This window comes from Lepidochelys kempii, chromosome 26 (genome assembly GCF_965140265.1).
Source record: "Lepidochelys kempii isolate rLepKem1 chromosome 26, rLepKem1.hap2, whole genome shotgun sequence".
Lineage (NCBI taxonomy): Eukaryota > Metazoa > Chordata > Testudines > Cheloniidae > Lepidochelys > Lepidochelys kempii.
This window is the reverse complement of record NC_133281.1, coordinates 15,023,039-15,038,126: the sequence shown is the minus strand read 5'-3', so window position 1 is coordinate 15,038,126 and position 15,088 is coordinate 15,023,039. Positions and strand designations below refer to the sequence as shown.

Sequence of the window (15,088 nt, the reverse complement as noted above, 5' to 3'; positions counted from 1 at the left end):
AGGGTCCTGCAGCTCCCGGTTTTGTACCTCAGCCGTGGCAGCTGTGTGGGAGCGTGGCCGTGGGGGGAGGGCGTGCGGGGCAGGACACCCCCCGCGCCAGCAGGAACCCCGGGGCCGGAGGTCTCAGACCCCCAGCCTGGCATCCCGCGCTGCCCGGGGCCAGCGTCCTGCGGGTCCTGCCCCGGTCCAGCCGCGGGCGAGGCCGGCCCCTGCCGAACTCAGGCCCCGGGCAGCGCGGCCGGCCTGGCACCGCCGGGCCGCCCCCGGGCCCGTGGAGGGGGAGCCGGGCTCGGGGCCCCCCCCGGGCGCACGTGGGAGCGGAGCCGGGCCCAGCTGGGCCCCCCGCCCCCGCCCCCGCCCCCGCCCGGACCCTGCGCTTCGGGCGCCCCCTGGCGGCTCCGCGCTGCCAGCGCGCCCGGGGAACCGGCCCGGGCGGGGGGGGGGGGATCTCGGCGCCCGGCGGGAGCCCGGGGCCGGCGAAGGCGGGTCGATCGGCGCCAACCGGAACCGGAACCGGAACCGGGGGACTGGAACCGGGGCTGCGCCCAGCCCAGGCCGGCGAGGGGCCGAGGCTGCTTCCCGCTGCCGGACCCGCCCCTCCCCCGCAGGCGGCGGCGGCCCGGGGATCGGGGATCCGGGATCGGGGCCCCCATGGCCTCCTCGGGCCCCCCCCGGCTCCTGCTGCCCCCACGGGCCGGCCGTGCCCGGCGCGCACCAGACCGCGGCGGAGATGGACTTCGAGCGAGGTACCGGGGGGGGGGGAGCAGGGACCGGCCCCGCCCCCCCCGGCCCGGGGCAGCGGGTGAAGATCGGCCCCGGGGGGCGGCCCGGCTGGGGGGCAGGGCGGGGGCTGCGGCTGGCGGGGCGGGGGGGCCCGGGGCGGATGGGGGGGGCTGGGCCCCCCCCCCACGCCCGGGCCCCAGATCTCGCCTCTCTCTCTAGGGGTCTGGTCGGCCGCCCTGGACGGGGACCTGGGGCGGGTCCGGAGGCTCCTGGTGGAGAAGCGGGTGGATCCCAGCCAGCCCGACCTGGCCGGCTACACCGCCCTGGTAGGTGCCTCGGCCGGGCCCCCCAGGCCCTTCGGGGGGCACGGGGCTGGTGCGGACTCCCTGGGGCAGTGAGCTGCTGGGCCCCGGCTCCTGTGACCGGCCGGCCTGGGGCAGGGGGCAGATGGGGGGGTTCAGGGGCGGGGGCCCCCGTGGGGCCAGGGCTAGACTCGGTGGACGGCTCCGGCCCCCGGGAAGACGTAACCGCCCCGTGGCTCAGCCCCACGGCTCAGCCCCACGCCGGTGGCCACGGAAAGGGCAGGAGGGCACGGAGCCTGTGGGGTTCCCGGCAGCCGGTGCCCAGGGTGCCAGCCAGCTGGGCTCAAAGGGGAGGCAGGGATGGGATCCAGCCTTGTGACCTCGTCGCCCGGCCCCCACCCCCGGCTGCCAGCTTAGCTAGAGAGGGGGTTGACCCCAGACAGCTAACCTGGCACACTCTGTGTGTGTGGACGCTCTTCACTCCGGGGCGCAGGTCCAAGGGGAGCCCCCGGGGCTGGGCCCACGCAGGCCACACGGCTCGCACCCACTAGGCTCCGCTCTCACCGGTGTGACGTCTGCGTGTAGACAAGGCCTGGGATTTAACGAGGGCTTGGCTGGGAGGTCTCGTGGTGGAGGGCTGGTGGATTCCCTAGGGGATGCCGTTCCCCGGGGGGAGAGCGGGTGAGCATTACTTACCCAGGGCCGCAAGGCTGGGCCCAGAGTTTGAACTCGGGACGAGAGCTGTGTGCCCATGCCCTGCCTGGTGCTAAAATGCCATGGCTTGGGTGGGGGATTAAATGGAGGTTCTTAAATAGTCAGATCCCCTGGAAGCTTGTCTTGCGAGCTGGGCTGTGATCATGGTGTCCCTCCCCAGAGCCAGCTGCACTTCAGGGCAGACCGAGGCGTCCCGGGGCTGGGTGGGCAGAGCACTTTGAGGCGTGGGGGGCGGAAGGAGCTGAGCGCGCAGAGGCGGCTCCTGAGGTGCCCTCTTCCCTGTGTTTCAAAGCACTACGCCAGCCGCAATGGGCACGGAGCCGTCTGCCAGTTCCTGCTGCAGAGCGGGGCCCGGTGCAACGCCCAGACCCACGGTGGGGCCACCGCCCTGCACCGAGCCAGCTACTGCGGCCACGTGGACGTGGCCAGGCTGCTGCTGGCCCACGGAGCCGACCCCGGCATCGTGGATGACGACGGCATGACAAGTTTGCATAAGGTGCGGGGCTGGGGCCCCTCCCCCCCGCTGTCCCCTTGTGGTTCCCTGTTGCGGGCGGGGGTCTCAGTGCACAGCACTGCCCCCTGCAGGCCGACCTGCCCCAGCGGGTGTGTCGCTCGCCCTGGGAAGGTCCTGTTTGCGCAGCCGCGGGCTGCGGGTTCTGTTCCCGGGCCCCAGGGCCGAGGTGGTTCGATGGGAGGCTGTGGGGCTGCAGAGTCAGCACCCTGTCCTGCGCCCCAGCTGGGCCCTGGTTCTCTCCCCTTTGCTGACAAGAGACGTCTCCTTCCTCCACGGGCATCTGGTCGAGCGAATACTCCCTATGGGTCCGTGCCGCACCCTGCCCCCCCGCCCCACGGGAGCGCGCGCCCTGCCTCACTCCTGCTCTCCTTTCGCAGGCCGCCGAGCGAGGCCACCGTGAGCTCTGTGAGCTCTTGCTGCGGCACAGCCCGGGGCTGAAGGGCGTCCGGGACAGGAGGGCCAGGAGCGCACGTGACCTGGTCCCCGGCAGCGGTGCCTGGCGGGACCTCCTGGAGCCCTGAGGGCAGCGCGCGGCGGGGTGGTGCCGCCCCAGGGTGCTCTGTGCTTTGTCTCCCCCTCTTGGCCTGTTGCGGGATTGCAGCCGGTGCTGCCGTTGGGCCCTCCGGCCTCTCCCGAGCTGTCCCTGTGCGTGCAGCCCTGGGGTGATCTGGGCGCGCACCCCACTGGGCGGCTGCTCTGGGGAGCCTGCGGCGGGAGAGGGGAATGGGCACAGCTGGGCAGGGAAAAGGAGGGAACCGCTATAAACCCTGTACGTGTCCCTGGCTGCGGGGAGCCACGGTCGGGGGCTGAGATCAAGGGGAGTCCAGCGAGATGGCAGGACACCTGGAGCGCCAGGGTGCCCCTGCTCCCAGCCTGCACTGCTGATGCCACCACGCGGGGGCTCCCTCTGTGCTGACCTGGCCTCCGCAGGCAGGAAAGAGGCTGCTGGCTCCGCTCTCAGGCAGCTGCAGTGGCTGGCGGCGGGGTGGGCCTCTGGGGGGCAGGGGCCTGTGTCCAGCCCAGGCCTGAGCCAGGCTCCCAGGGCCACACGGCTGGCGGGAAGCTGAGGCAGCCATGTTGGTTGTGGGCATTGCTGGGCACCACGGACCCCGTCCAGCAGGGGCTGCAGGCTCACATCCCCTGGGAGGAGGAGTCTGGCTGGGGTGAAGGCCGGTGGCCTGCTCCGTGCCCAGAGCAGATGGCAGCACGGTGCCAGGCAGCGTCTGCTGGGATTTCTGGCCTGGCACCGTGGCTAGGGCTGCTGTGGGCTCCTCTCTGTGCCCGCAACCCGGAGATGGGGGGCTGAGATAGGTTGTCCCCCTTCGTGGAGCTATTTCAGTCCTTGGTGCTGGGCTGGGGAACCGGAACCCCCCAAGGATCTGGTGCCAGGATGTCGGGCTTCCCCACCATTAACTCTTCCCCACCTAGTCCCCTGCCTTGTCCGTGTGTCCCGGGGGGCTGGTCTCTGGGGTCCTGCCCTCTGCTGGAGAAGATAGGTTAGTGCCCACCCCTGCCCTATGTTGCCTGCTCCTCTATCCCCTTGCTGTTCCGCCCCGCTCCACCCCCTCACCGCCCCAGCAGGAAGCAGGCTGGGGGTGCGGTCCTGCAAACATATCCTCCCCACTTGCTCACAGCTGGATTGGAGGGGACCAAAGGGGAAAAAGGGGGAGGGAAGCCCAGACCCCTCCCCATCTATTGCACAGTGATCTGGCTGGGGGCAGGGTGGCTTCTTCTACTCCCCCCTCCCCATGCTAAAGGAACCCCCCCAACCATAGGCCCACAGAGAGCCACCCCTCCCACCCATCCCCAGTGCTAAGCAGAGGTGGAACAGGGGGGCTGCCCTGTCTCCCAGGGAGGGTCCAGCGGAGCCCCCCAAGCTGTGGTCAGTGGAAACTGCATGGAGGGCAGGCCCAGGGGCTGGGAGGTGGACGCTGAGCCTCGGACAGCAGGGCCAGCCCCGACCTAGAGGGGAGAGCGCCCCCTGCTGAGCGCCCACTGTACTCCCTGCAGCACAGCGCCCCCTAGTGCCAGCCCCGACCTAGAGGGGAGAGCGCCCCCTGCTGAGCGCCCACTGTACTCCCTGCAGCACAGCGCCCCCTAGTGCCAGCCCCGACCTACAGGGGAGAGCGCCCCCTGCTGAGCGCCCACTGTACTCCCTGCAGCACAGCGCCCCCTAGTGCCAGCCCCGACCTAGAGGGGAGAGCGCCCCCTGCTGAGCGCCCACTGTACTCCCTGCAGCACAGCGCCCCCTAGTGCCAGCCCCGACCTAGAGGGGAGAGCGCCCCCTGCTGAGCGCCCACTGTACTCCCTGCAGCACAGCGCCCCCTAGTGCCAGCCCCGACCTACAGGGGAGAGCGCCCCCTGCTGAGCGCCCACTGTACTCCCTGCAGCACAGCGCCCCCTAGTGCCAGCCCCGACCTAGAGGGGAGAGCGCCCCCTGCTGAGCGCCCACTGTACTCCCTGCAGCACAGCGCCCCCTAGTGCCAGCCCCGACCTACAGGGGAGAGCGCCCCCTGCTGAGCGCCCACTGTACTCCCTGCAGCACAGCGCCCCCTAGTGCCAGCCCCGACCTACAGGGGAGAGCGCCCCCTGCTGAGCGCCCACTGTACTCCCTGCAGCACAGCGCCCCCTAGTGCCAGCCCCGACCTACAGGGGAGAGCGCCCCCTGCTGAGCGCCCACTGTACTCCCTGCAGCACAGCGCCCCCTACTGCCACACTAGGGCCAGCCCCCTGCAGTGTGCAGTGTCTTTGGGAGGTGCCCTGTTTCTGGGGGGTGGGGACATGCTGGCAGGGCATAAATTCATAATAAATCCCTCACCAACTGCACTGTCCCTTTTTTGTGTAAACTCACCCTGACGAACCTACGCGGAGATGGGAGCAGTGTGGGGCAGGGACTGTCTCTGTTCCGTGCCTGTGCGGCGCCTGGCAAGGGGGGCTGGGCTGGGCACATCGTCCCGCTAGCCGCTGGTGGGGCAGACGCCTGCTCCCTGCCCCGGGTCCTGCGCTGGTCCCCGGGCCGGTCTCCCTGGTGCTGAGGCGCGGGGGAGGCCGAGGGGCAGCGTGGCTGGGGGGTTACCTGCCAGCCTAGCACGGCAGGAGAGCTGGGTTCCAGTCCTGCCTCGGCCAGGCCTTTGCCCCAGCTCTGTGCCTCAGTGTCCCCGCTGGGGACGGGGGGGTGATGGCTGCTGGCAACGGGCTCTGAGGGGGTGGGGGCGCTAGAAGGGCTCAGGGCTGTTCCCGGGAGGCGTTGCCCGGTCAGGGCACCCCATGGCAGGGCCCTGTGGGCCCCGCCCCGCTCCCTTCGCTCTGGGGCCGGGCCGGCGCTGCCCGTGGGCCGCCGGCGGGGAGCCCGAGGCGGAGCCGGGCGGGTCACCGGGGCCGGCGCCGGGGGTGGGGGGCGGACCCGCCGCTGGGATAAAAGCAGCGGGGTGGGGCGAGCCGGGCGCGGGCGGACCATGGAGCTCATCAGCGTCCAGCAGCTGGTGAGCGGAGGGTGCCCCGGGGGGTGGCGAAGCCCGGGGAGCCGTGCGGGACACGGGGGCGCTGCGCTGCGCTGCTGGGCCCGGCCGGAGCCCTTGGGTCGTCCAGGGCGGCGGGTTCGCTTCACCCCAGAGGTGGCTGCATTGGCCCAAGCCCCGTCCGCGGGGCGTGCGCAGCCCCCTGGTCTGCGGGCCAAGGCTGGGGGCGGGGCGGTCCCAGCCGGACTCTCCTTAGGTGCGGGGAGGGGGCCTCTGGATTGACTTTGTGTCCGGGGGGCGGGGGGGCTGGTTATGGGGCAAATGTCTGCTCCCGGCGGCAGCGTCGTGTGTCAACCCGGAGGTCTCCAGGGCGCTGGGCTGTGGCTTTCCTGGGAACAGACCCGGCTGGGGGCCCCACTGGGCCGCCGCCCCCCATTGCGGTGACGTGGCAGGTGGGGGGTGGGTTTGTGGAGTTGTAGCTGAGCCCTTGGGGGAATGCAGGGGACTGCCAGGGAGCTTGCCCCCTCACCCCCCAGAACGGGGCACTGCCCCCGGGTCACCCCCTGCCCTTGTGATCTCCTCAGTCCCTACACGGCGGGTCTGGTGGGATCCCCCTTGCGCTGCCCCACTCGCCTGGGTCTGGCGCCTGGCTAAAGCCCCAGGGACGAGGGGGTTGGGGGAGCTGTTTGGGCGGCCCCTGCACTGGCCCTTCCAGGCTGGGCCAAGGCCGCTGTGGGACTGGGCTGTTGCTTTGTGGGTTGCTGGCTCAGTCTCCCCAGGGTGGGCTGGGTACCCCCTGCTGCCCCTTGGCCCCTGGCCCTGCAGGCTTGTTGGCACTTGTTTGCCCTTGGGCAGCATCCACCACACGCGCTGTTTATTTCAGGCGGGCCCCAGCCCCTGGAGGGGGTATAAATAGGGGCTGACGCTGCCCTGGGCCCGGACAGGTGCACGGCCGGAATGCCAGCCGCAGCCAGCGGGGCGCCCGGGCAGCCGTGACGGGAGATGGCAGAGCAGGGACTGGACACCCCCTTCCCCTGGGCGAGCAGGGCCCAGCCAGCCAGGGAGCGAGTGATCCGGGGAGAGCTGTGCGCAGCCCGGAGCCAGGCCTGCCAAGGGCCCAACGACCTGGGAATGTCCCGTTCGCACCCCCGCACTTGGCACCAGCTGGGGAGCGCGGAGCTAGTCATGGGGAGCCGGGCTTAGCACTTCCAGACTCCTCTCCCAGCGTCCTTCTGTGAGCCAGGCTCCCGCTCTGCCGTGAGCCGCCCCTGCTCTGTGCCTCTTTCCCAGCTGTAGAGAAGGCCTGGCCTCACTACACCCCCCTGAGTTTTAATTCATGTTTGAAAGGTGCATCCCATTCCCTGCCCCCTGAGCCATCCAGTCTCCATCCTGGGGCTGGATGGGAGCCAGCACCCCCCAGAGGGGAAAGGTCCCGTGTCCCATTCACTGCCCCCGAGACAGCCAGTCCAAGCCCTGGGGCTGGAACCAGTGTCCCTGGAGGGGAAAGGCCCCGTGTCCCATTCTCTGCCGCCCTGAGCCAGCCAGTCCCTGCCCACCCTGGGGTCAGATGGCAGCCGGTGCCCCCGAGAGGGGAAAGGCCCCATGTCCCATGGGGATGCCCCATCTCCTACATTTCATGCCCTGGCTCCGCCCTCTACCTCTCCTGCCCCCCCTTCTCCCCAGGTAAGTGGCGACAGGTATGAGGGGACGGTGCGGGCCTTCGAGGTGCTGGCGAGGGGAGCAGCACAGGAGCCCGAGGGCTGGCGGCGCGGTGTGGCCGGGGTGCGGGATGCCGTCAGCAAGGAGAAGCAGAAGGTGAAGGAAGAGAGGAGGAAGAAGGTGAGCGGCTGGCCCCTGGCAGGGTGGGGTGGCCACAAGGGGACTCCGGGGACAGGATCCTATAGGATCCATAGGGTCTTTCCCCAGCCCTGGTGTCTAGCTCTGTGAACTCTGTGCTTGCTTGTCCTGCTCTGTGAAGGCCAGAATGGCATTTGGTGCCCCTCACTCCTGACCCACGGCCCCTGCCGTCCCAGCCCTGGGCTTCCCTCCAGTTCTGCTGGAGCCCCTCAATCCCGTCCCCCAGCCCTCTTATGCCCCAGCCCTGGGCTCCCCCACCCCCTTCTCTGCCGGTGCCCCTCACTCCCGACCCGCGGCCCCTGCCGTCCCAGCCCTGGGCTTCCCTCCAGTTCTGCTGGAGCCCCTCAATCCCGTCCCCCAGCCCTCTTACGCCCCAGCCCTGGGCTCCCCCACCCCCTTCTCTGGTGGTGCCCCTCACTCCCGACCCGCGGCCCCTGCCGTCCCAGCCCTGGGCTTCCCTCCAGCTCTGCTGGAGCCCCTCAATCCCGTCCCCCAGCCCTCTTACGCCCCAGCCCTGGGCTCCCCCACCCCCTTCTCTGGTGGTGCCCCTCACTCCCGACCCGCGGCCCCTGCCGTCCCAGCGCTGGGCTTCCCTCCAGCTCTGCTGGAGCCCCTCAATCCCGTCCCCCAGCCCTCTTACGCCCCAGCCCTGGGCTCCCCCACCCCCTTCTCTGGTGGTGCCCCTCACTCCCGACCCGCGGCCCCTGCCGTCCCAGCGCTGGGCTTCCCTCCAGCTCTGCTGGAGCCCCTCAATCCCGTCCCCCAGCCCTCTTACGCCCCAGCCCTGGGCTCCCCCACCCCCTTCTCTGGTGGTGCCCCTCACTCCCGACCCGCGGCCCCTGCCGTCCCAGCGCTGGGCTCCCGCTCAGCGGAGAGCACTGAAGAAGTCAGCGGTGGTCTCCGGGAACCAGGTGTCTGGGGGACTCTAGCTCTCCCCCCTCGTCTTAGAATCTGACCCCCTTGACCTGGCTTTGTGCCAGGAGCTCAGACGGGCCTAGATGTCCCTGGGGGGACCGAGTGCCCAGTTCCTGTCCCATGCTCAGGACAACCCCAGCTGGGTGTGGCATGGCCCCAGGTCCTGTCCACTCTCCTGGGCGGCTGGTGCCGGCACCAGGCATGCTGGCTCTGCCCTAACCTGCTCTCTGACCTGCCCTGGCCAGCTTGAGACGCTCAACAGCTCCCGGGTGCGGCTGGAGAGTCTCCAAGACCTGGAGGACATTGTGAGGCTGCGGAAGCACAAGAAGAGCCGGACGCGGGTGGTCCGCCCCAAGGAGCCAGAGCCGGCAGTGACGGTGAGCGACGCCCCAGCCGCCCGGCCCGGGATGGGAGCGAGGCCGCCGGGGGCTCAGATCACTCGGCCCCAGCCAGCTGCGCTAGTCCGGAGCCAGCGACCCCTCCTCAGGGGCTGCTCTGCCCCCCTGCAGCGGTGGCTGGAGCCCTCAGGGGGAACGGGGGGGATGCTGGCGAGATGCGCTGAGCCAGCTGGGCAGTGCCCCGGGGGGTGGGGGACACTGCCCGGGCACTCACCCCTCCCTGTCCGCCCTAGGCGGAGCCTGTGGATGCTGCGCGGTTCCTGCAGGCGGTGCTGGAGAACCAGGTTCCCACGATTGACAAGTACCTGGCGGACGGCGGGGACCCCAATGCTCACGACCAGGTGTGAGGGCCGGGGGAAGGGCGGGTCCTGGGGCTTTAACCCAGGACGTGCCTTGAGCGAGGTTGGTTCTCGCCACGAGCCCAGCCTGCGGCTGAGCCCCTCCGGGTGCCACGGGACGTCCCCTGCTCGGGCTGACGCCCCGTGGCCGGGGGGATCCGGCTGGGACCTTTGAACGCGCCTTGGGGAGGGTGTGCCCAGCCTTGCGGGGGGCAGTGATCTAGCAGCTGGAGCGCGCGTGTGTGTGTGTGTGGGGGGGATCCAGGGCCTCGGGATGGCGGGGGTGTCATAGAGCTTAAGGGCGGAAGGGACCAGCTCACCCAGTCTGACCCCCCTGTATATCCCAGACCACCCCCACCCACGGACCCAACAACCACAGATCCCAGCCCTCGGGAGCCCGGGCTGGCATGCGCCCCAGGCGGAGAACAGGAGGGGCTGAGGTGCCCGGTGCCCCGCAGTGGCAGGGAACGATGACGTGAGATACACCCTGGCAAGGGACCCACCCCCCACGCTGCAGGGGAAGGTGACAAGCCCCCAAGGTCCCTGCATCTGACCTGGGGGAAATTTCTTCCTGACCCGTCTCTGGCCACCAGGGAGACCCGGGTGTGTGAGCCAGAGCCGGCCAGCCACGGGCCTGAGACAGAGAGAGCCCGGTGCCCCCGCAGATCCCGGCCCTCCCCACGGGCCCATCCCCAGCTGGGGCTGCCCCTTGTTTAACCTCCCAGAATACACTGGGGGGAGGGGGGATCTCTTCCTGACCCTGGCGGGGGGCCAGCTGGGACCTGAAGCATGAACTTTAGGCACATGGGAATTCAACCCGCCCAGCCCGCCATGGTCCCAAACGCCCCGGCCAACCAACGCCCCCTCTTGTCCGTTTGTCCTGCGCTCGCTTCAAGCCCGTGATGGTGTTTGGCCAGCAATGCCCATGGGGGGCTGTTCCAGAGCCCGAGCCCTCCGGCGGTTCGAACCTGCTGGCTCCCTCGTGCCCGGAGCGTGTGTGTGTGTGTGGAGGGGGGGCGGATCTAGCACCCGGAGCGCGTGGGTGTGTGTGGAGGGGGGGGGGGGGATCTAGCGCCCGGAGCGCGTGTGTGTGCGTGGAGGGGGGATCTGGTGCCTGGCTCCTGGGGAGCTGGGGCTGCGCTGCCCAGGGCAGGAGGGCAGGGGGGACCCAGCGCTGAGAGCAGCTGGGGTCGCCTGGCGCGGGGTGACACGGGTCTCTGCTGCAGTTCAGATGCACGGCGCTGCACTGGGCCTGCCTCCGGGGCCGCACGGAGCTCGTGGACAAGCTGCTGGTGGCTGGAGCCAGGCTGGAGCCCAGGGATATGGTGAGCGAGCGTCTGGTGCCCACAGAGCCGTCCCCCTGCCGGGTCCCATGGCCAGGGCGCTTGGTGGGGTCAGAGCCCCCGCGGGTCCTGCTCTGAGTCATTCCCAAGGGCTGGCAAACCTAGAGACTCAGAACCAGGCATGAGCGCTGGTGACCCGCAGCCCCCCGGGGCGCTGTGACCTGGGGCCCAGGGTCCGTGTCCCCGAGCAGCCCGGTGCCCTGGCCCCCCGGCGCCTGACTCTGCCTTCGCTCTGCCCAGCTGGAGGCCACGCCCGTGCTCTGGGCCTGCCGCGGGGGGCACCTGGAGATTCTCAAACGCCTGCTGGACAGAGGAGCCAAGATCTCCACGCGGGACAAGGTGAGGGGCTGGGGCTGGCAGCCGAGAGGGGGCAGCACCGGGGCCCGCTGCCACGGCCGTGAGAGGTGGCTCCCTCGGGGGGCTCTGCTGGGGGGAGTGGGTTTCCCAGCACCGATGGGGCAGGCTCCTTCCCTGCTCTCGGTCCCGTTTTGATGCCAGCCTTTCCTTGGCTCTCACTCTGCGTCCAGCCACCTTCCCTACATCACTCCATCCCACCTCTATTTCCCTTCACTTCCTGTCCTAAACTGGAGTGCGATGCAGGGGTGAGCCTGATCAGTGGAGACAGGGGCTGGCACCACGCTATCCAGGCCAGCCGGCAGCTCCCTCCCCGCTCTGGGCCTGTCCAGGGGGGTGTGCGCCCCCCAGGGAGCAGGGGCACTGGAACGGACAGGGCCCCCAGCTGCCCCTCCAGGTTAAAGGCGAGGGTGGCTGGTTGGGGCCTGGTCCGAGCTCCCTGCCCAAACGTGCTGTGGAGAGGGGAGGGATCGCTCAGTGGTTGGAGCATTGGCCTGCTAAACCCAGGGTCGTGAGTTCAATCCTTGAGGGGGCCATTTAGGGATCTGGGGCAAAAATTGGGGATTGGCCCTGCTTGGAGCAGGGGGTTGGTCTAGATGACCTCCTGAGGTTCCCTCCCACCCCGATAGTTTGTGCTTCTATGACCCTAGGGAGGGGGTGGCGCTAGAAGCGGGGTATTGGGGGCTGTGGGGAGGGGTGTGCGCCCCAGGGGTGTGTTGCCATGGTAACGGGCCCTTGTTTCCCTGCAGCTGAGGAGCACGGCGCTGCACGTGGCCATCCGGACGGGGCACTGTGAGTGCGCCGAGCACCTGATCGCCTGTGGGGCCGAGATTGACGCCCAGGACAAGGTAGCGGCCCGGGGCCTGAGCCCCCCAGCCTCACTCCACGGGGCACGGCCCAGAGCCAGGGGCCGGGGCCCTGGCTGATGCTGCAGGGTCCAGGGAGCAGGTGCAGAGCTGTGGCTTGTACCCTGGGCCGGCTGGGCGCCGCACAGGGCCCCAGAGGCAGCTGCATGGGGGCAGGGCTGTGCGTGGGCAGGGGAGGGGGCAGTGCCAGGCATGTGCCCTGGTCCGCTGAGCTGCCCGTGCCTTTGGCTGGCAGGAGGGGGACACGCCCATTCACGACGCCATCCGGCTGGGCCGCTTCAAGGCTGTGAAGACCCTGCTCATGTACGGTGCCAATCTCAGGGTCCGGAACCAGGTGAGCACCGTGTGGGGCTCCCCCGGGGACAGCCTGGGAGGGCAGGGGCTGCTCCCTCTGCCCAGCCTGGGGGGCTGTAGCCAATGGTAGAAACCAGCCACCCCCAGAGTGAGGCTCCCTCAGCCGGGAGCCCAGGCAGTGCCCTACCAATGACACCCTGAAGAGGGGGCTCGGACTCCTGGGTTCTATCCCAGCTCGGGGGGGCTAGTCGGTCACAGCAGCGGGGGCAGGGCGCCAGGATTCCTGGGTTCTAGCCCAGCTCTGGGATCGTGGCCAGGAGCTCGTGCTCAGACATGGGACATGTGCTCAAGCCCCTCAGCCCGGTTGTTCCTGCTCCCATGGGAGTCTTGGCTGATTGCAGGATCCCCTGGGGAGAGCTCCCCCCATGCTGACCCCCGGTCCTGCCCCATGCTGTCTGCACAGCACTGCCCTGGCCAGCGGGCTCTGCCCTCTCCCGGACTGCTCATGTAGCGTGCGCCGGGTCTGCAGTGTCCCGGTCCTTGCCTAGTGCCGGGGAAGGGGCTCATGCCCATCGGCAGCCTAACAATATCGGCTCCCCGCAGGAGGCCCTGCGACCTGTGGACCTGGTGAAGGACTGGCAGAGGGGCATCCGGCAAACCTTGCAGGCGTGTGCCAACCGGCAGCGCCCCCCTCGGCGGCACTGATGTAGCGGAACCAGCGTTCGTTCCCCCCCCGCCGTGACCACCAAAGGGGGCGGGGGGGGGACCAGGGCGCTGCCCTGAACTACCCTGGTGCCCCCTGCAAGCTGTGCTCATCCTCACACGGCTCCCACACCTAGCCAGGGGACACCAACCTGGGGACAGTGCCATCTGTCCTAGCGGTGCCCTTGGGGTGGGGTGGGGTGAGGTGAGGTTTGAGGTTGGTCCTAGGCAGAGGATTGACCCTGATGCTCCCCCATTCCTGGTGCCCTGGGGATGCTTCCCTTTGCCCAGGTGAGTCACTTGCCGTCCCTGAGGGAAACTGAGGCATGGAGGGGCTAAGCCTTGCCCATGGCTGGTTAGGGGAAGAGCTGCTGTTTCTCCCAGCCGCACTCATCTCTCTGTGGCCAGCACCAAAAGGAGAGGCACTGCCCTGGGGTCTGAGCTGACCCCCCACCTGTCCCTGGCCTGACCCCCACCCCTCTTCTGGGCAGGCGAGCCCTGCGGCCTTCCCAAGGCTGTGTGCTGTAGGGAACACGGCTGCCCCCAGGGCCTAAGCATACAGCCCCCACTGCACCCCAGTCAGCTGGAGGCATGGGGCTGGGCTTGGGGTGCCCCCTAACTACGGGAGAGGCTGACCTGGCCCTGGGGGTAGAGTATGGTGCAGTGAGACGAGGGGCAGGGCCCAGTCCCAGCCCATGTTCCTGGCTGATGGAGGCAGGCAGCTTTCCCGGCTGGGGGAAAATGGGGGGGGGGGAACCTCCTGCCCTCGGCCGCTCCCACTGTCAGTCTGTGCCCTGGCCCAGCTTCTGGCCATGGCAGCCCCCCCACCACTGTGGGCTGGCAGGGCCTGGCCCCTCCTTATACTAGTGCCTGAGGGGCTCCTGCTCCCCCCTGCACCCAGCCTTGCCCTTGTCCCCCAGCAGCCAGCCCCACAGCAATGAGCGTCCCCTGGGCTCAGGCTCCAGCCAGCGGGGAACAGCAGCAGGATAGGACATGGCTGATGGCTCGCAGGGCGGGGGGTGCCCCCTTCGCAGCCTGGCACAGGACAGGTACGGCCCCCTCTGGCCTGCCTGGAGGTTGTTCCCGGAGCGCTGCTGTCCCAGGAGCCGAGCTGGTTGAGATGCCCGCGGGGGCAGATAGGGAGGATGAGGGCTAAGGAACCCATGACTCTCCAGCCAGTTAGCCTGGAGCCGGGCAGCACCCACACCCCATCTGTGCCCCAGGCTGCCCAGCATGGTCCTTACCCTTCTCCCAGCACTAGGGGAAAAGTGCCCAGGCCAAGAGGCAGATGGTCCTGCTTCTCTGCTGCGGGCATTGGTTGAGTCCTGCCCCTTGCCTCAGTTTCCCTCTGTGTAAAATGGGGTAACAGTGAGTGGAGCCAGCTTCCAGGACCCCCTAGCAGTGCAGTGGGTGGGCTGCAGCGTGCCCCAGGTTCATATCCAGCCCACGGGCAGCTCTGAGCCGCAGGCTGCCGTCTCAGCGCTGCAGGTCAGGCTGAGAGTGTGTGGGTCGCCCTGGATGGATTTCATGTGCCCAGGAAGCTGCTGGAGCATGGCCCCTGTGCCCCATCTCACCCCCGCTGGCACAGGCAGCCCGGCCAGAACCAGTACCAGGTGCCACCGGAGCTGTTCACACTCGGGGGGGGCATGCAACGTGGGCGTAGCAGACAGCGGCGTGGGCTTGCTACAGGGCTGCCCCCCCTTCGAACAGTGCTCGGAGCAGGGCCCGCTGGCTGGTAGAGGCTCCAGTGCCCAGCGAGGGCAAGGAACCTGCGGCCAGGGCTGGGGGGGGGTAAGGCTAGAGGAAACGGTCCCTGCACCCCTGCCCTGGGTCACTGCCTGGAGTGGCCCCAACGGGGCCCCAGGCCTGCCGGGACAGGCACAAGGAGGCAGCAGGTGCAGGCTGGGATCTGCTCTGGCCACAGCCCCCAAGGGGGGGCTCCAGGCCTGCGGGTGCCCGGCCCCGCCCCAGAGGCGCATGAATAAAGCTCCGTGGCAAGCAGCAGCGGTGGTGTGGTCTGTGCCCGCCCTCGCTCCGCAGGCGCCATGCCAGGGCAGGGGAGGGGCGCGGGCTGCTCTAGGTGGGGCAGACGGGGGGCTGGATCTCAGCTTGGTTGGGTCACGCCAGGTATTTTAGGAAGAAGGCAGCTTAGCAGGGGGAGGGGCACCCGGCGCTTGGCTCACAGCCCCTTCCCTTCCCCCCCCAACGCAGGGCAGCACCGCATGAACTGTGCCAACAGGCAGCCCCCCCCTCCAGGAGAGCACCCGGCCCGGGCACCTCCTTTCACTCCCGCAAGGCGCAGAGTGGGGC

At 69.6% G+C, this 15,088-nt stretch overlaps 2 protein-coding genes across 4 annotated transcripts in view; both read left to right on the top strand.

The window, feature by feature from the left end:
* Positions 1 to 5,076, top strand: part of ANKRD39 (ankyrin repeat domain 39) — a 7,357-nt gene extending 2,281 nt beyond the window's left edge. The window contains exons 2-5 of the mRNA XM_073324759.1: positions 3 to 746; positions 943 to 1,049; positions 2,032 to 2,235; positions 2,631 to 5,076. Of these exons, the coding sequence (XP_073180860.1) occupies positions 3 to 746; positions 943 to 1,049; positions 2,032 to 2,235; positions 2,631 to 2,774 (1,199 nt within the window). The 3' untranslated portion in view covers positions 2,775 to 5,076. The remainder of the gene's footprint in view (positions 1 to 2; positions 747 to 942; positions 1,050 to 2,031; positions 2,236 to 2,630) is intronic.
* A 614-nt stretch (positions 5,077 to 5,690) lies between these two features.
* ANKRD23 (ankyrin repeat domain 23) lies at positions 5,691 to 14,779 on the top strand. Of its 3 annotated transcripts, none has more exons than XM_073324864.1 (9): positions 5,691 to 5,735; positions 7,395 to 7,550; positions 8,729 to 8,860; positions 9,115 to 9,222; positions 10,446 to 10,544; positions 10,803 to 10,901; positions 11,666 to 11,764; positions 12,018 to 12,116; positions 12,680 to 14,779. In XM_073324864.1, exons 1-9 carry the CDS (start codon positions 5,709 to 5,711, stop codon positions 12,779 to 12,781), a joined length of 921 nt encoding a protein of 306 aa, XP_073180965.1. In that variant the 5' UTR covers positions 5,691 to 5,708; the 3' UTR covers positions 12,782 to 14,779. The 3 variants fall into 3 exon arrangements, with proteins under 3 accessions (XP_073180965.1, XP_073180964.1, XP_073180963.1); XM_073324863.1 differs by having other exon boundaries at positions 5,704 to 5,735; positions 6,595 to 7,550; XM_073324862.1 differs by lacking the exon at positions 5,691 to 5,735 and having other exon boundaries at positions 6,015 to 7,550.
* The last annotated feature ends 309 nt before the right edge of the window (positions 14,780 to 15,088 follow it).

Bases quoted from the DNA above. Each gene is read 5' to 3' on its own strand.
- ANKRD23 (XM_073324863.1), top strand. From the start codon at position 7,314: ATGTCCCATGGGGATGCCCCATCTCCTACATTTCATGCCCTGGCTCCG. The intron at 8,861-9,114 runs GTGAGCGACGCC...TGTCCGCCCTAG, and splicing joins AGCCAGAGCCGGCAGTGACG to GCGGAGCCTGTGGATGCTGC. The intron at 9,223-10,445 runs GTGTGAGGGCCG...TCTCTGCTGCAG, and splicing joins ACCCCAATGCTCACGACCAG to TTCAGATGCACGGCGCTGCA.